This window comes from Ptychodera flava, chromosome 5 (assembly GCF_041260155.1).
Source record: "Ptychodera flava strain L36383 chromosome 5, AS_Pfla_20210202, whole genome shotgun sequence".
Lineage (NCBI taxonomy): Eukaryota > Metazoa > Hemichordata > Enteropneusta > Ptychoderidae > Ptychodera > Ptychodera flava.
Genome location: NC_091932.1, coordinates 43,610,881 through 43,631,522, shown reverse-complemented (window position 1 = coordinate 43,631,522; position 20,642 = coordinate 43,610,881). Strand labels below are relative to the sequence as shown.

Genomic DNA, 20,642 nt, shown 5'->3' with positions numbered 1-20,642 from the left:
AAATTGAAAAGAAAACGTGAAGGTCAAAGTAGTCAAAGTGGATCTAAGCCCACCGGCTTTATTTCTATATCAACTCAATTAGAGTCTAATAATGTGTGCAACACATTTTCTGAGGTTAAACCCCTCTCATCCCCAATTAATGAGGTCAAGGTCAATTCTTCTCAGGATAGCATTATGGGTATTTTCGAGCCATTTATTCATAATGGTTTTATATCACTTTCTAGTGATTTCTCTTCCGCTACCCCTGTCAAAATTTTAAGAGATACCGGGGCTTCCAGTCTCTTTTGTTGGCAGATACCCTGCCGTTTTCTGAAAAGTCATTTTCAGGTTCTAAAGTTCTTATTAAGGGGGTAGATTGTAATGACTACATTCCTGTTCCTCTCCATAATGTCTATTTGTCTTCGGACTTTGTTTCTGGACCTGTGACTTTAGGTATTAGGCCTTTTTTGCCTTTCGAAGGGATTCACCTTCTTCTTGGAAACGACCTTGCTGGGGACAAGGTCATCGCTAATCCACTTGTGACTGATAATCCTAGTTTAGATCAGGATCCAGAGCCAATTGAACAAGAGATACCCGATTTATTTCCTTCATGTGCCATTACTCGAGCCATGTCAAAGAAAACTTCCGAGAATCAAAATACTCTCAAAATAATGTCACAGATGTTGACTTAAATGACACCTTTCTCAGTCAGGTGTTTGACACGGATCATTCCGTTATCCCTCGTGGATTTGAAACTTCCAGTAAAACTTCTGCTGACCAAAGTCAGACATTTTCTAGATCAAATCTCATTGCAGAACAACACAAAGACCCAGATATTTTGTCTTTGTTTGACAGGGTAGATGATGAAGATAAAACTTCAGATAGCTCTGTTTCCTATTATACAAAATCTGGTATTCTCATGCGTAAATGGAGACCTCCAGATGTTTTGGTTGATGACGATTGGGCTATAAAACATCAAATTGTGGTTCCAAAGCCCTATCGTGCTGAAATATTGCGCCTGGCCCATGAAACGCCCTGGGCTGGTCATTTAGGAGTCAGGAAAACTTATCATAAAATTCTCAGTCACTTTTATTGGCCTAATCTCAGGCAGGATGTAGCACATTTCTGTAAAACTTGCCACACATGTCAAATGGTAGGAAACCCAAATCAGACTATTCCAAAGGCCCCTTTACAGCCAATTCCTGCATTTCAAGAACCATTTAGTAGGATACTAATAGACTGTGTTGGGCCCCTACCAAAACAAGATCAGGAAATGAGTACATGTTGACAATTATGTGTACATCAACTCGGTTCCCCGAAGCCATACCACTGAGAAATATAAAGACAAAGACTATAGTGAGAGCTTTAGTCAAATTTTTCACTTTATTCGGCCTCCCTAAATGTGTCCAGTCCGATCAAGGCTCCAACTTTATGTCTGGAATTTTTCAACAAGTAATGGATCAGCTAGGCATTAAACAGTATAGGTCATCCGCCTATCATCCAGAAAGTCAGGGTGCTCTTGAGCGATTTCATCAAACTTTGAAAAACATGATTAGGACCTACTGTTTTGACACAGAGAAGCAGTGGGATGAAGGAATTCATTTTTTGCTCTTTGCTGTTAGAGAGTCAATTCAAGAGTCTCTTGGTTTTAGCCCATTTGAGCTTGTATTTGGACATACAGTCCGTGGCCCACTTAAGCTCGTTAAAGAGAAATTCCTATCAGACGATGATGATTGTCTGAATATTTTGCAATATGTGTCAGATTTTCGTACAAAACTCTCTAAAGCATGTGAATTAGCCAGAGAAAATCTTGAGTCATCTCAGCAGTCAATGAAAACCAAATATGATAAAAGCACCTCAAAACGGAAGTTTGAACCAGGTCAAAAAGTTCTTGTTCTACTTCCAATTCCTGGCAAACCACTCCATGCTCGTTACTTTGGGCCATACCTAATTGATAAGAAATTGAGTGATTTAAATTACATCATAATAACACCTGACAGGCGAAAACAAAAACAGCTATGTCACATAAATATGCTTAAGCCATATTTGGATAGGGATAATCCTACTATAACTCAGCCTGTCAGTGCAGTCAGTTCAAGCCATTATGAAGATAGTGATACTGAAACTGACTTGAGTGAAAATACTCTAAACTCAAAGCTGGGCTCGGTCAAGCTTCAGAACTCAGAAATCCTGGAGAAGCTGGAGTCTACAAAGTTGGCACACCTCCAGCCAGAACAACAACAACAGGTGAAAGAACTGCTCCACGAATATAAACACCTGTTTCAGGATGTTCCAACGAGGACGAACGTCATCTATCACGACGTTGATGTTGGGGACAGTAAGCCTGTAAAACAACATCCATACAGACTGAATCCAACAAAAGCGAAATATCTCCAGGAAGAAGTCAAATACCTGCTGGACAATGACTTTATTGAACCCAGTAAAAGTAACTGGAGTTCGCCGTGCATACTTGTTCCCAAATCAGATCACAGTTATCGTATGTGCACGGACTTTAGGAAGGTCAACACTTTAACAAAGACAGACACTTTCCCAATCCCGAGGATTGATGACTGCATCGACCGAGTGGGAAAAGCCAAGTATGTGACAAAATTTGACCTACTGAAGGGATTTTGGCAAGTCCCTCTGACGGATCGTGCTCGTGAAATATCCGCCTTTGTTACACCAGACGGATTGTTCCAGTACAAGGTGATGCCATTCGGAATGAAGAACTCTCCGGCAACGTTCCAACGGATGATCAACGACGTCATATCCGGCTAGACGGGTGTGCAGCTTACGTTGACGACGTCGTCCTGTATAGTGACACCTGGGAGGAACACATCAAGCTCATGCGGAAGTTCTTTGAGAGACTGAGTAAAGCAATGTTGACTGTCACCTTGCCAAATCTGAGTTTGGTTGGGCGAGGGTAACTTACCTCGGACATACTGTAGGACAGGGTGAGGTAAAACCTGTTGATGCCAAAATCAGTGCCATTTCAAGTTTTCCCATACCAAACTGCAAACGACAACTGATGCGCTTTCTCGGTATGGCTGGTTACTACAGAAAATTCTGTCCAAATTTCTCCACAATTACTGAGCCTTTGACTAACTTACTTAAAAAGAAAGTAAAGTTTGTTTGGTCAGAGCAATGCCAACAGGCATTTGATACACTTAAAGCCATACTGCAAAGTGCTCCAGTGTTGTCTGCACCAGATTTCACTTTGCCATTCAAATTAGCTGTGGATGCTAGTGATACGGCTGCTGGTGCTGTCTTATTGCAAGAGGATAGTCATGGTGTAGATCATCCTGTTTGCTATTTTTCACGCAAATTTAACAAATCCCAGAGAAACTACTCTACAATTGAAAAAGAGTGTTTATCTTTGATATTAGCTTTACAGCATTTTGAAGTTTATGTTACTTCTTCAAATCAGCCAATAGTGGTTTATATTGATCACAACCCTCTTGTTTTTCTGCAGAAATTTAAAGGCAAAAATCAGAGATTGCTAAGATGGAGTTTAATGTTACAGGAGCTTAATCTTGATATTAGACATATCAAAGGCAGAGACAATTTAATTGCAGACTGTCTCTCTCGTATTTAGAGTTTATTGTTGTTCACTTTCAAGAAATTTTACTTTAGAGTAAAAACATTTTGAGTACTTAAATCTTTTTCAAGATTACATTTGTAAAAGAAAGATTTTTCTTTGAAAATTTTCTTTTTTGAAGAGGGGGTGTGTTATGTAGGTCATTTACCCCACACTCATCATGACCTGAGTTCAATTAGTCTAGAACATTCTAAAGGTCACTGCCCTTGATGACCTAACAACCTTGAATTCAATTAGTCATGTTTGGAATGTTCTGGAAAGTTGATTAGTTGTGTAAGGGAGATAATTTTAGAACAGTAATTAGCATGTCAATAAAAGTTCTAGATTGTTCTTATATGCCTTTATAAAAGGGACGTGCTCAGCTTCCAGTCAGACTTTTGGGATCGTGTCTCTTGTGTGTTACTAAACTCCAGCAGTAGTCATTCTCAAGACTTTTCAAGACCTTCACTGTCAACGCTGGATTTATACTGTGGACTTTGTGCAGCTTCAAGCCTGCAAGCCAAAGGACTGTTCATTCATCCGACTGACTGTTACAACTCTGAGACTGGAGCTTTGCCGTCCCAGCTGAGATAAGTATCTGTACACTTTTAAAGCTTGTACTCTATCCCTGACTTAGCAATTGTTTTATTTTGTAATAAATTTGTTTAAACGTTAACTGCTGAGTTCACCCTTTTGTTCGTTTTCTCTGCACGTAACAATACCAATATTCATATCAACTGAAACAGACTTTTGTGTTCAGTGCCAATGCTGTGCAAGTCCCTAAAATTTTAAGTTGGTGCCAAGAAAGAACGCAAGATACAGGGGTTTTGTAGAGTCCACACTCACCCTAATGTTTTTTCTAACATATGGAGAGTCCGGAGACATCAATTTTTCCAAAAGAGGATTTTGTTCATGTCTTGTCACAGCTGGAGCTGACATAGGCATTTCAACACTGTCACCGGAAGACGACCAAGACCTTTCACTGCCCCATTCCGCATCATTTTCAAAATTGGTGGGTAACTTTTCCTGGAAAACATCCTCTAAGTTATCATCATGGTAAGGCATAGGACTGCTGTGACGTCTGGCATGCAGATTTGTTGACACCATTAGATGTCCACTTACTGAAAAGAAACATACAGTACTAATTTAGATTTTGCTCACCAAATGGTAGAAAACCAAATATACAATTAATGTTTAGATGTTTGTACAGGCAAATAGAAAACACATAGTCAAATGGGGAACACATACTTTGGAAAAGTTAATCCACAGAAAGAAAAAAAAATCGTATTTTTGAAATTGTTATTGTTGCCATCACTTTTACCTACTTGCTATCACTTTACAATGAGTCAACTGAACAAAAAGGAAAAAAGTTTACAAACTCTGCTTGGTAGTTATGCGGTCTGGACATACAAAAACAAAATTAAACAACAGACATGTGGAATATGATGAAAAGAGAATTTCACTGTTATATCATTGCCAGGGAACTATGATTAATATCTGCCATAACCTGGTATTTTTGAATGTGTGCTTGACAGGTATGAGGCTTCAACCATGATAATTGTGTATGTAACTTTGCAACATAAAGAATTATTGTAAAGATTGATCCTACATCAAAGTAGATTGACTTCATCTGTGGAACAAAGATCAAAGTAACTCTTCCCGTCTATTTACTGATGAACTTAACTGAGTGAAACAGTGCCTGCGATCCCATTGGCTGAATGAAACATCCTTCATATTGCTCTATTCATACCTGATTGGTTAAAATCCCATGGATAACCACTTTTTGTCGGCGTTGATGGAGATGGGACCGGTGAGTGATTGATATTCCACGGATACCCTGCTTTGATTGGCACTTCCGGAGGTGAAGATGAGGATGCTGACCCCTTTGATCCCTGAGATATGCTCCGACGTCTTTCCTCCACTAACTGTGGAAGATCTGTCAATTTGAGATGTTTCAGGTCTGTGAACTGATACCACTGATTGATATTGTCATTGAAGTCTTCTTCATCTTTCACTAATAAAAGCAGATGGAGAAAAAAACATTGAAGAGAATATGACTATGACATATCAGATTAACAAGACAATTAACCCTTTGAACCCGGCTCGGACAAAAATGTCTGCATGATGTCATAGGGTACCTGGGGGTCAGGGTGTAAAGGGTTAATACAACACATTACAACCTTCACTTTATTTTCGTCTCTCCGTTATTTTTCTTGACGACAAAATAGTTGATAATAATAGTCTCCATCTTGAAATTTAACAAATATTTATTTGATCTTGGTTGATACATCTTGGACCTATGAGAGAATTACTTGTGATTTCAAAGACAAGAGTGACTTTCTCTTTCTGAGTCTTGCAGACATGGAGTGACTCAGAATATCTGGAAACAACTGATAATTCACTAGAATACTTGACCATCTGCCAAATATTACCTTCTCTCTTAATATTTACAGCAAATGTAGAAAAAAGTAGAGGTAGTGGTTTCGACTATAACATAGACAGGCATTAACAACGCTTTATTTAAAATAACCTACCATGCCTGAGAATGCCATGTTCCACAAGATCTTTGCACAAAGCAACAGCCTGTTTTCTTGACTTAACATCTTTGTCTTTTACGAGTAAATCAACGACATCCTTCCCTGAAAAACACTGAAATCAAACATATTCTTCAGTAACCATAACCATTACACATTTCCTTTTTTTAATTATTTCTGTAAAATACAGTGACCTCATACTGTAGATCTCAACTTGCAACTCCTCTCATCCAATTTCCAAGTGCAGAGTTCTATCCTGTTCTCAGAAAATACCTTGATTGTACCAAGGCATTGATAGAAATGCTTACAATTTGTATTGTTTGTCAATATATTTGTACAGATGCAAGACTTTTAAGTCTGTTGAACTGTCAAAAGTCTGTTTAAAGGTGTACAGTCAAGTGTAATCTAAATATGCCCATACCGGTATATGGTCAAAGGGGCGTTCCTTGGTATTCAAAATGCCCATGTGAGGGCGCTGTTTTTTAAAAAGTGGCCACTCGCTTAAATTCTGTGATTGGATAGAGTTTCTCTTTCTATGGTAACTGTGGCAAAATTGAAACAGGTGACAGTATACCTTTAAGTGTTAAAAGTATGTGGCATTCAGTTGAAATAGGTGTTTGCTTAATATTTGTACTGTTCCAAATTCATAGAAAGAGTCAACTGTGACTCCTGTTCCTTAAAGCCTAAGTGCCAATTCACTGAATGACTTGACGCCTATGGCTCTCATCTCTTTGTTAGCAATATACATAGAAAGAGTTAAAGTAAACATTTGGTGTCTTCAGTGTTGGATCGATTACAGTCTTTGCAATTTGTGTATAAAGCTCATAGGGTTACTGAAAAAAGTGACTGTTTACCTTACTTAACATAGTTGCAAATCATTTACAATTCCAAAAAGCTATGTTCACATTTTAGAAAACATTGGGAAACAGACGGGAAACTAGTCTTTTCACGGTCAACAAAAAACAATATGGAGATCACCAAAGGTTGGAGGTAGGGTCATGTTGTAAAGAGGATATTCTGTCATATTCACAGAAATTATAAAACTTCAATCAAGGTATACAATGTCTGAACAATGAAGGGAAGCACCATTATTGAAATAGTTGACAAATACCAGTACATGGAGCAATCCTGGATGGTAGTTTTGAAAGTCACTAAGGCATAAAAGTGGACATAATGAAATTATTTGGTGGTAAGTTTCAAGTTAAATGATGTGTGAAAACAGTAAGGACAAAGTACAGAAATTTTCACTTTTACTCAGAAAGCTTTGGAATTAGAACATTCCAACATTGATAGTCAGCCATTCTATCGACTTTGATCAAACAACTTGTATTAGATTGTTCATAGCCACTTGTACCGGTATAGGTCTTTGCTGTTCAGTTAAGCTTCATGGTTTTGCTGACGCTGGGTACAAGTGACTATTACAAGCCGCAGACTTTAGCTTGATATTGTCTTGGATCATCTATCCTAGTTTACTGCTATAGTATAACAATTATAGCAACTTAACAACAGTGAAAACTGTAATGATAAGTGTAAAATGTCACCATAGCAACCGACCTGTTTGTACAGATGGCCATCTTCTTTGATATCCTTGACGATTGGATGCTGCATACTTCCTCTAAATAATCTAAGAACAAACATGTCATTCTCTTAATATTTCATATCCACATGAGATGTTGCTTACTGAAGTTGACCTTTGACCCTCATTAAGGTGGTTGGAAAGGCTATTTTTGCACCAATTCTTTTCTCAGAGTTAATGTCAAGTTTCAAGTGTTAGAATCAAGATATTTAGTTCAAATTTCAGGATAACTCCCATAGTTAATATTATCTCCAAAGAATATAAAAATGTATATTTGCAGCCATGATTTTGAAATATGACACCAGTAAATATTAAAATTTATTTTTTATATTTTTTTTACATATTTGAATTTAATAGTAATTGGATAGTATTAATATTACCAAATTAGTTATAAATATGTTGACACTATTTATTGTAAGATTTGTACGGCAGGATTTGTAAATAAAATTGTTTTTATGATTTTACATGGGTTTATATATCAAAAAATTATTAAAAATTCTTTCAAATTTCAAAATGTGATTTTTCAAAAAGTACTTCAAATACAGGAAAATTGTGCCGTACAAAATTTATCTGTAACCTTGTTAATAGGCTGTAAAAATTCCATGTCCATATCTCATTTCAAAGTTGGATTAAATTGGTATACAATTATGTAGGAAAACTGTTATTCTGTCAAAAATGTTGAAAACAAGCCATATTTGCACCCCTCCTTTGAAGTCATAGAGGAGTTTTTTTTTGGTTAATCTCACTTTTGACACCTCTTTGACACTCAAAGAATCTAAAAATGCATTTACAATAGCAGTCACTCACTCTGAATGCCAGCATCACCTTGTCAAATTTTCCTGAAAAACAGCAAATAATGACTTTCCCTTTTCAAACATTTTATTAACAGCTAGGGGACCTCTACCATAGTTAATACACTAAGGACTCCGCAAATTCTTCTTATTTGGTCAGTTTTTCAGAAGATTTAACAGGCTATAACTCTGCAATGCCTTTGTGCCCAAATGTCTAGTTTTTTTATTCCACAGAGAATGTTGACTACTTTTATATTTTAATAGTTTTGTTGAAATTTATGACTGACGCTCTAGCCTTTCCAACCACCTTAAGTCTATCTTGGTAGATTATTCAACTGATGTGTATGTAATGAGCCAAGCAGTGGTTTACCTGAAGTTTTTCAATTTCAAAACATAGTACATGTATTGATCATTGTGTTTGAAGTCTGTTACTGACATGAACATGGATACCAAAAATAAAGCAGTGAAAAAAACCACAGATACCTGAGCAAACTGGTATTTTCCTCATTTGAATTTAGAGCACTAAATTGGATTTAAAATAATGACAAATTTGCCAGGATTTTTTGAACCAGAGATAGTAGTACCATGTTGATCATCATGCCAAATATTTACAATTTGTAAATTTTGTGAAATACAGCGAAACCTGCCATGTTCGACACCCCCCCCCCCCCCTCCATGGATACCTCTCAATCAGATTCTAAAAGTTGGAAATTACAGCTGAATCAAACCTGTATATACAACTCAGCTGTTCCAAGGCTGTCCTCACCTTTTAAAGGGCCAGTGGCTGAGTAACTTTTAGAAATATTTCATTATTTTTATGTGTAAAACATGCACATGTTCTAGTTTAATTAATAAGCTTCAACAGCTTTGACCGTCATTATTATAGTGTTGAAAAGTAAAAAATATATTCATTGGATTTAATAATGTTAAAAATCAATGACAGAATGTCTTAAAATATGTTTTTGATACTGTTGAAAGACATTTCTTAATGTTATCGTCATTGTAAAAATAACTTTGATACAGCCAACGCCCACATTAAGTGAAACTACCCAACTGGTACAGTCAAGGGGTGTTGATACATAAATCACTTGAAGTCCAATTCTTACAATGGGCACAACAAGAGGCCTTGTTGCTCTATATCTCGTTGACAAATGAACTACTTTCCGGTAACTAAACAAACATCAGCTGTGGGAACTCTGATGTGAAATCAGCTGTTTTCATATCAATATCATATCAGCTGATTTCCTTTACAGTTTTGGAGTATGCAAACTGATATCGGGTATAAGAATAATCAATCGCATGGGGAAACTGGGAATATTCTAACTTGAAGTCTGGTGACTACTTTGTCACAATATGATAATCAGAAAGTAAAACTGGATTTCTCTTCAAAGAATGCCGCATACAAGTTTACAACAATAGCTTTTAACTCCTTCACTTTCTAAAATCTTCTTTTCACAACACTGCCTTATTATCTTGTCCTAAAAAAAAGCATCGATGTGCTCCTGAAAATATTGCAAAGCAAGGCCTTCAGGCATAGCTCAGTGCAACCAAATGTTGGTCACTTTAGCTTTATGACTGAAAATGGACACTGCCATCTTATGCTTCCAATAAGAGGCAGTGACAGATTTTATCACTGCACTTTGTATTCTATCAGTTTTTTCTACATATTTTAAGAAAAAATCTTACGGAAATGAGAAATTGTTTAGCATAAACACTTTGATAACATGTGTAAAGATCCATAGAAAACATTCAACCGAGTTAACCTCACTTCATTCATGGTCCATACACTCAAAATCACTTAACATTCAAGGATTTTTTAAGGACATTTGCAGCAATTGTCAAGGACTTCTCTGGGTCTAAAATACAATTTTCCAAATATCATTTTTAAAATTTATCACTTCCATATGTCATTTTGCGTACCATTTTAACAGCATCACCACTGATCATCATGTCATTTTTAAAATTGATATCAGATTATCAATTTTCCAGGACTTTCAAAGAGGCTTTCAAGGATTTCAAAGAATATCCAGATGCGTATGGCCCCTGTTCATTAATTTGAAAATCACACAAATTTGCCACAGGAAGACAAAGGGCATATTGAACTGTTGATTTTTTCTTCTAAATTCCTGATAATGCATTCTCTAGAGATTATCACCAATCCCCTTTTCTTGGAAGCCATGTTGTTGAAATGCTTGATAATGGTTACCTATGACATCAACTGTAAGAATAGAATAATCATTGTGGCAACTGAATAATGCACATACCGGTAATATCATGGTGTACTTTGGGAGAAGGCTTTGTTCTGAAGTCAACGGTATGTGAACACTTGGTCTAAAACACTTGGTCATAATTTACAGAACAATTCATCCTTAAACTTCTGGACAGGTACTGTATGTACCTGGCCAAACCAAGACCATTCCAAAGTTTCAGTACTCAAAACCAAGAGACCGTAGAGCAATTTATTTTGTACAATCGATTAATTTGTGATAAGCTTCTAAAGAGATGGAACAGCAACTATCTGGGATCAGAGGTTTAATACTCAGTGATTTAATATTCAGGAAACAATTTTCTAGTATGACAACAGCAACACATACAAGAATAACGACATGAATCCTGTGATAAAAATGAACCACTTCAAAACAATGTATATGATCAGTTCAAAAAGGCTGGCCTCTATCCATCAAAATACTTTGAAACACCATAACAAAGGAGTCAAGGAATTCAAGTGAATAGGAATCTAAATTTAAACTTCTACAAACACAAAGAGATCACACATCAGTTCTGTGGAATGTAATGTTCTTTTCAAGGATTTGACATATTTATAACCAAAACCAACCTTGAAAACAAAGGATTGTTCCAATAATAACAATGTACACACACAAATAAAGGGAGAGTCCAGTGTCATGGAATTTAACAGATAGGAATTCATGTCTGTCACAGGTAATGGTATACTGGTGTATTAAACTGTGGTTCTAAGGTTTATACTCTTTGTTGGCAATGACAATTTAAAAACAACATAGGGCCAAAGTCCCTGAAGCTACTATAGACATGGATACAAAATTAAGTACCGGTATTTCCTGACTGTATGAAATTATCTCACAAAGGTCATCCTAGGGACATGTAAACCAAATATTAAAGCTGTCTGACCAGCGGTTTTGAAAAAACAAGCAACTCAACAGTTGACAGAGCTCTGCTGTGTTATGTAAAGAATAACCTTTTGTGACACATGTATTGATGAAGAAGGTGGATATCTTTGATAGCTCATTTCAGGATAGCCTGACCAAAAATGGAAAAAAATTCCGTAAAAATACAGATTTGCATATTTTATCAGACTATATTAGTCTATAATAGCAAATAAACGAGAGTTAATTACATTCTAATTAAACAAGTCTTGCTTAAATCAAGATTTACGTCATAATAAAACAGCATATCTGTCAGGTTATAAAGAATCTTCAGCTGGTTATCTATATCTGTATTTTCATCCTATTAACCAACCACATTTTAACTTTCAAATTAACATTGTAAGTAAGTTCTGTTGAATAAGTTGAGACTGTACATACTCAGAGAGAGCACACTGAAGAGACAAATGTTTGTAACTTAAGAAGTTCAAGGTCATCAAAAGCATTATAAGGAATCATGTTACACTTTCATTGCACGGTTTACACAGATTGCATAATTGCTATAAATAGCACATGAGGAATCTTACAGCCCAGCTTTACCATAAAAATCCTATCACTTTGACCACTCTTTTAGTTGACCACTCTATTTTTTTCCTCAAAAAGTAATCTTATTTTATCCTTACCAAGTCAACCATAAATGGAAATTAGAACTTTCCCCATCTCTATTTATTTGACCACCCTATCATGACAAACTATTATGAGCAATTTCTTTTAGATAACATAAATGGTGGTTCAGAATATATCAAAGTTGGGATTCAGGAAAGTTGCCTTTACATGTTTTAATCCTCCAAGATGGTAAGCATTTCACTATGAACTGTAAAAAAAAGTTGAACTTTCTGATAATTCCAAACTAAAATTATTTTGGCTTTGATGATTACTTATTTTTTTCTGGGTGAATTGATAGGGTTTATACAGTACTAGAATTACATACAATGTAAGTCAAATTCTGACCAAAAATGACAAAAAAATTCCTTAAAAATACACATTTGCATATTTCATCACAATTTGAACAAATCTAAGTTAGGTTATCCCTAGGGACCTGTATACCAAATAACAAAGCTGTCTGACCAGCAGTTATGAAGAAGAAGATTTTTTACCAAAAACGCCTTTTTGGCATTAATTTGCATATTTTCAACAATATCAAAAAATTAAAAAATAGTTTCTCAAAATCATATTTTTCATCTACACAACAAATATCAAATCAGTAAGTACTGCGGTTCTCAAGATATTTGAGTGGACGGACGCCTCACAAACGGACATACATACATACATACATACATACATACATACAGACTGACGACGGACGCCGGACGGATACCCATCCCAATAGCTTCTATAGACTATAGTCTATTGTAGCTAACAAGTTACAGGCACCAGAAAGACCTGCTTTCCTGAACCCACAACACATTATCCATATGTGATTTCAACATGTGTCTACTCTTCACTAATTGACAGATGTTGTACTTTATGCATGGTTCTGAATACATAAACACCTAAACCACAATGAACTAGAGTAGTGGCTACTACAACCAGACTTCTGGGTTGCTCACATATCACGTAGGTATATTGTTTGTTTTCCAACACAATGAACTACAGTAGTGGCTACTAAAACCAGACTTCTGGGTTGCTCACATATCACGTAGGTATATTGTTTGTGTTCGAACATTTCCTCTCGTAACCGCAAATTTTACTTTGGGGAATTTTTTCAAGTATGCTGTAAGTTCAAAACTGCTGCAAAATATGTTGGCCCCAGAGGCTTTCATTTCAAAACTGCTGTAAAACAGGCTGGCCTTAGAGGTTTTCAGTAAGAGTTTAAGTTAAGAACCCTTGAAATGGATACACTACAGTATTTCAGTTATTTTAAAATCTGTCTGACCTTTTCACACTGTGACTGAATTCTAATATTGTAATAAGAAAAAAATTTCACAATAATATGATATGAAACTATCTTTTGATATGAAAGTAAGCTCACTAATTATGAAACCTACAGGTTTGATATTTTGTTTTTTTTGCACCAGTATATCTTCAATAAACACATATCCACATCTCTGCACTTAGCATTGTGCACCTAGCAACCTTTAACATATACATGTGAAGTAAAACAGGTAGCGTTTGTTTGATCATGTCAGCAAAGCACAAGGAAGTGTCTTCTACAAATACTTTGGATGTGATATTTTCATCAGTGGGAAAACTTTGACAGGATACCAGCTGCTGACTAATATTACTTCTTGTCAGTTTCAATCATGGTATTGCATCATGGGAAGGTATGATTTGATGACATCACAGAAGTAGTTCAATTAATCACTGCTGGTACCACACAAACAAACTGTCAATTTCAAACTGAAGACATGATTTTCATAAGATTACTTCATTTTAACAAACACATGCGCAGAAGTACAAATACATTCTGGTACACAGTTTAATAAGTCTTGGCTGATTAACAGGTTATCAAAATGAAGGTGTATTCTGATTGGCTAACTAACTACCAATGAGGAAACCCTGTTCATCTAATTGATTTTCCATAATTGTGGCAAGAGAGAACAAACAAACACGAAAGATACTTTGTACATCAGTATTTTGGGCTGAAAAACCATGTTATCAAATAGCAGAAACAACACAGCTTCTTAGACTGTACTTTCCATTACTGAAACTGTCATGTCATTTTAGGTAATGATTAACCTCTACGGAGAGATAGAGATGTAAGGTGTCAGGGTGCTACCTTGGAAGTTTACAAACTGAATCAAATTGAATGTTTCAGTCAAAAATGTAACATAATGGCATTTACAGTAACATTACCAATGTAAAATTCATTTCCATTTTTTCAATCATTTTTAATTTTAAAAGTGAATTCTCTGAAAGTTTGTTTCTAATTCTCTATGAGCTTTGCCTTTTCCTTCTGTACCAGACAAGGACTTTTCTCAGAGAAAAAATTTGATATTGGACATAAGTAATGAAAATCCTGAAAATTATTACAAACAGTGAAATTGAAAAATATGTAGATATCCTGACATGGTATGCATAGAAGATAGAATGGGGTGTAGTGGTGATGAACTTTGACCTTTAATTAAAGGCAAATGACCAACTGGCTTCAGACAATTCACAGACAATTGACCAGATACACAGAGTACTAGTTAAACACATCAGTGATATCAAAGCATTCAGTGGAAGAAAATTACCCTAAAAAACGGCAAACAAATGCCTCTCTTTGCTCCACACTTTGTCAACAAGCAACCTAGTGGCCGATATAGCTCCGCTGTGTTGATGTAGAGAATAACTATTTTTGACACATGTTGATGAAGGAGGTGGAAATCTTTGATAGCTCAATGCAGTGGCCAGAAAAAAGTGGCTAAAATAGCTGCAAAAATACACAATTGAAGATTTCATCATACTTTGAATATATCACATCGGATCATCCCTATGAACATGTCAACCAAAGCTATCTGATGAGTAGTTTTTTAAGAATAAAATTTTTCTGACCAAAAATGGCAACAATTGCCCGCAAAAACAAAAATTGCAAAAGATCAAATTTAGTTCATCAATGGAAACCTGTATACCAAATTTCAAAGCTATCAGATGAGTAGTTTTGGAAATACATATTGCTGATTTCATTATAATTTCAAAAGATCAAATTTAGTTCATCAATGGAAACCTGTATACCAAATTTCAAAGCTATCAGATGAGTAGTTTTGGAAATACATATTTTTTGACCAAAAATGGCAAAAATTGCCCCAAAAATACAAAATTACAGATTTCACCAGAAAGTCAACACATATTACTAAGCTCATCTGTAGAAACCTTTATACCAAATTTCAAAGCTATCAGACCAGTACTTTTTGAGTAACACATTTTTTGACCAAAAATGGCAAAAATTACCCCAAAATTACAAAACTGTAGATTTCATCATAATTGCCATAAATATCATTAAGGTGATCCATAGAAACCAGTATACCAAATTGCAAAGCTATCAGATGAGTAGTTTTGGAAATACACATTTTTTGACCAAAAATGGCAAAAATTGCCCCAAAAATACAAAATTGCTGATTTCATCATAATTTCAATAAATATCATTCAGTTCATCTGTAGGAACCTGTATACTAAATTTCAAAGCTATCAGATGAGTAGTTTTGAAAATACACATTTTTTGACCAAAAATGGCAAAAATTGCCCCAAAAATACAAAATTACAGATTTCATCAGAAATTCAATATATATTACTAAATTCATCTATAGAAAGCTGTATACCAAATTTCGAAACTATCAGACAAGTACTTTTTGAGAAATACATTTTTTGACCCAAAATGGCAAAAATTGCCTTAAAATGCAAATTTGCATATTTCCACATACAATTTGAACAAATCTCAAATAGATCATCCCTAGGGACATATGTACCAAATATCAAAGCTATCTGACAAGCAGTTTTGAAGAAGAAGATTTTTAAAGATTTTTTTACCAAAAATGACAAAAATTGCCTTAAAAATACAAATACGCAAATTTCACCACAATTTGAACAAATCTGACTGAAGTCACCCTAAGTAAACTTCATATCAAATTTCAAAGCAATCGGACAAGTGGTTTCAGAGAAGAAGATTTTTTTACCAAAAACACCAAAAAATGCCTCAAAAATACAAATATGCAAATTTAACCACGATTTGAATACACTTAAGTGAGGTCACCCCAAGTGAACTGCATATAAAATTTCAAAGCAATTGGACTTGCGGTTTCAGAGGAGAAGGCAATTGTTGACGAATGACGACGGAAAATCAACCTATTTGATAAACTCCGCGTCGCTGACAGTAGAGCTAAATAGGTTGAACTTTTACATCCTGGATGGCCAGGGTATAGCTTATTGGCTGAATGAAAGCATGAAGACTGCCCAAAGATTAACTGTCATGGAGTACAAACATACACAGTATCCCTTAATGGGCTTCCCCTTAATGGGCTTCTAAAGAGGGCAATATTCAATGCAATCTGTTGAACTTTGACACCCATGCTTGTTGAATCTACAGCCTTGACAGTTTAATGGTCTGAGTCTATGTAGCTTAATATTCATGGACAGATATAAAAAGTCAAATCTGTCTTTGTGCATAGATCAGTGTCTTTCTGTGAGCATACTCAAGTAAATTAGTGTCTTTCTACGTAGATCAGTGTCTGTGCATAGATCAGTGTCTTTCTGTGTGCATAGATCAGTGTCTTTCTGTGTGCATACCCCAGTAAATTAGTGTCTTTCTACATAGATCAGTGTCTGTGCATAGATCAGTGTCTTTCTGTATGCATAATCCATCTCCATAGATCAGTCAGTGTCTTTCTGTGTGCATAGATCAGACATGCTTGTTGATAAAAATTTGTAAAAGTCTGGTGGTAAAAGGATTGAAACAACAAAAGCACAGCCATTCCATTACGGGTAACTAGCAGTGTGCTTCAAGCTGTACAGCTTATGAAAATACAACAAACTTAGGATAAATTACATATTTATTTTCAATTTACTACTGTTAGAAAGTGATAGTAAGAGGGCCAATAATTAGCTCATGAGGTTTGTACCGTATATTAGTCGGGTCGGAAGGTAGGGTTCCCATGCACCCCATGGATGTATTTTTTTAACCTACATTTTTGTAATCCTTAGGGTCTATATTTAATGAATTTTGATGTTCCTAAAATCAAATCGTGTCCCATGGGGTTCATTTGGCGCCATCTTTGCCGCCATCTTTGCCGCCATCTTGGATTTAAACAATGGGGTAGGGGTCACGTATCTACCGCTCGACGGAAAAAGAAACAATAAAATACTATAAACGTTACATTTTTAGAAAGCCAAGATCATGGCCTTTTCATTGATATATAACTTGATAGGGATAAATTAATATTCGAACGTCGATTAGACTTTATATCGGTCATTGGCCGTAAATCGTAAAATTTGCGAAATTTCACACCCAATAATTAAGTTCCCGTTCCTCCAAACAATTTTTCATAAGGTATTTATATATTTTTTGGAAGAACTCAGTGCAATAAACAAGAAAAACAAGATTAAAAGTATGTGTCTTGAGATTTAGTGGGTGCATGAGCTTGTTTTTATTTATGCGGTATGCCACATATCCGTGTGTAACATAAGGGGTAGGGGTAATGTTTCCCTTTCTGTTTCGAATCATGAATAATTAAACCATAAAAATGATACATTTTTTGAAAGTGCTGCATCAGACCTTTCTAAAAATATATAGATTTATGGGGAAAAGTTGCATATTTAAAAGTTACAAAGCTTAAACCTTTCGGTTTGTGTCGATTTTAAGTGATGTTTTAAACAAAATTATAATATAAGGGGTAGGGGTAATGTTTCCCGTTCTGCCTTGAACCATGGATTATGAAACCATATAAATGTTATACTGTTTGAAAGCTCTGAAATGGGCCTTTCCAAACATGTATAGTTGTATTGGGGAAAGTTGCATATTTGAAAGTTACAAAGCTTAAGCATTTCAGTTTTTGTCAATTTTAAGTGATTTTTTGAACAATATGCACAAAACAGTTAGTCCGTTGGCCAGGTATCGAAATCATCCCCTCTAAGGCATTTTACCCAATATGATTTTCTTTTAGCTAGTATTCTCAGCTGTCATTATCTGCTTATTTTTCATTTAACTGATGGTGTGTGAGAGTGTAACGACTTGTTTGTGAAGGGCTGTCACGCCCTCGGTAGTAAAATAGGAATGGGTTAGGGGTAACATATTTACCGCTAGTCGGAAACAAAAAAAATACCGTCAAGAACACTATGTGCTCACATTCGGTTTGAATTGGTCAATTTTAGAAATATTTAAACCAGGAAAAACAAGAATGACAAAAGCAAATAAGGTCTCCAACTTAGGTACTGGAGGTCATCTTTAGGAACACGCATATCATCTTCTATAGCAATGGGAGAAGCAGATCCTCATTACATAAGCAAATGTCAACAACAAAAAACAGAGAAGGCTTGATAAAAAGAAAAGGTGGGAGTGGGCAAAAAATGCACAAGGGATCTGGTAAAAAAGTAATGCAACATCATCAATCTTCTAGACCCTACCCCCTCCTGAATATCAAATGTTCCACCCCTTGGTATTACATAAGACCAAATGACAGAAGTACATTTACAACCTTGGAGATTTTTAATTAATGCCATGAGTGTTATCATTCTAATGTAAACAGCACTTAAGTTAGTTACAGATAGTGAAATGCCTTCCATTGTGGGTGGTGATTACAACATCTGGAATTATCCTGGATCCAAATTTCTAATCAGTTCTTGTATGTCATACATAGAAAAGTTGCAAAAATTGGTCCAAAATGAAAAAAATCACCTCAGCTTTGTTTTCTGGATCAAATTTTCCTACAAATTGGTACCAAATATGACAAAATTATGTTCACAGCCTTCAAAATTGTCTCACAACATATCCTGGGTTGGTGTAGGTCATTTAAGGTCACAAACTGAGAAAAGTACCTAAAATATACAAATTTTGGGGTTTCCCAACACTTTGAGCAGAAAATTTATCTAATAACATCTTTCGGGACTTTATACCAAATTACAAAGCTATCAAACAAGGGACTTTATACCAAATTACAAAGCTATCAAACAAGTAATGCTGAGATAAAGTTTTCTTGACCAAAAATGACAATATTGTCTTAAAAATACAATTTTTTATATTTCAGGACAATTTCCTCATATCTAACTATTGTTATCTCTGTACTTCTGTGTACCAAATATGAAAGCTGTCTGTCCAGGGTTTTAAAAGGAAATACTGTCTAAGATTTTTGACCAAAAATGACAAAATTGCACAAAAATAGTAATTTTCCAAATTTTGTCATAATTTCAACAAATTAGAAGAGTAACACCCTTGCAAAGAGACAACCCAAATTTGAGAGCAATTGGGCAGGCGGTTTCAGAGAAGAAGAATTTTTACTGAAAATGAGAAAAATCACAAAAAAATTCAGCAAAAATACAAAATTAAGGATATCTTCACAATATTCATAAAACTGTATAAGGTTCACCTAAGGTACTTGCACACAAATTTTCAAAGCAATCAAAAAAGCGGTTCTTGAGTTATTAATTCTTAACCATTTTCACATTTTGTAAGCTCATTTGCATAATTTTGGCAATGCAGACTTCATTTGAACAAAATCCCATCTACAGCCCAGGATGCATCCACACACCAAATACCAAGCTGAAACGTGCAGCGGTTTGCGTGTTTTTGATGTTGACGGACATACTGTACGTACATACATACATACATACATACATACATACATACATACATACATACATACACACATACATACAGACGCCATCGACTTCAGCCTATACGATAAACTCACATTGGTAAAACCAAATGTGAGCTAACAAAAAGGTACCATAAACAATACATTCTTAGAAAGCCCAGATAGAAGCTTTTTACTTTTTTGATAATTTTTCGACTTTAGATGGCGCCAATATTCCGTATGTACATGGCGGTCAGCAGCTGAATCATTCACATAACGAACGTTGATATGGCCTGAAACTTCGGTAAATTCATTCAAGCAAACTCTTGTTTGATTAAGTTGATAGTTTTCCTTTCTTTTTTATTTCGAGTATTTGCCATGGCATGACTGAAACAAACCTTGAAACGAAGGCTGTACGTCTCTATATTAGTCCGAGCCTGAGCGTGATCTGAGAGCAAACAGATCCGCAGATAATGCGAACGATAGCAACCGTTACCGACAGAGTCATTATGCAGAGCCATGCCCCAAAACGCCCAACCAAACTTGGCACTAATCATGATCCCAGTCCATTTCGAGCTGGGTTTTAAGGGAAGTGCGGTGGCCTTTGAAAGACCCTTTGGTTTGGTTTTGTACCGTAGTATAGGAAGAAAACCCGACCTGTCGTCGTTGCTGTGAATGTTTGTGTTGTTTTCAGCCTCTTTTTTTGCCTATTTGAAGAATCGTCTTTGCAGCCTTCCATCCTGCATTCTGTGTAGCGAGTGTCTTCGATCGCTCTCTTAAGTTTGTGATGTACAACTGTCTT

General features: G+C 35.7%; 1 protein-coding gene across 2 annotated transcripts in view; it reads right to left on the bottom strand.

The window, feature by feature from the left end:
• Positions 1-20,642, bottom strand: part of LOC139134034 (DEP domain-containing mTOR-interacting protein-like) — a 60,984-nt gene that overhangs the window by 13,365 nt on the left and 26,977 nt on the right. For both annotated transcript variants that reach the window (XM_070700881.1, XM_070700882.1), the window contains 4 exons: positions 7,645-7,714; positions 6,091-6,205; positions 5,307-5,570; positions 4,403-4,677 (listed from right to left, as the gene is read on the bottom strand). In XM_070700881.1, coding sequence (XP_070556982.1) covers positions 4,403-4,677; positions 5,307-5,570; positions 6,091-6,205; positions 7,645-7,714 — 724 coding nt within the window. The remainder of the gene's footprint in view (positions 1-4,402; positions 4,678-5,306; positions 5,571-6,090; positions 6,206-7,644; positions 7,715-20,642) is intronic.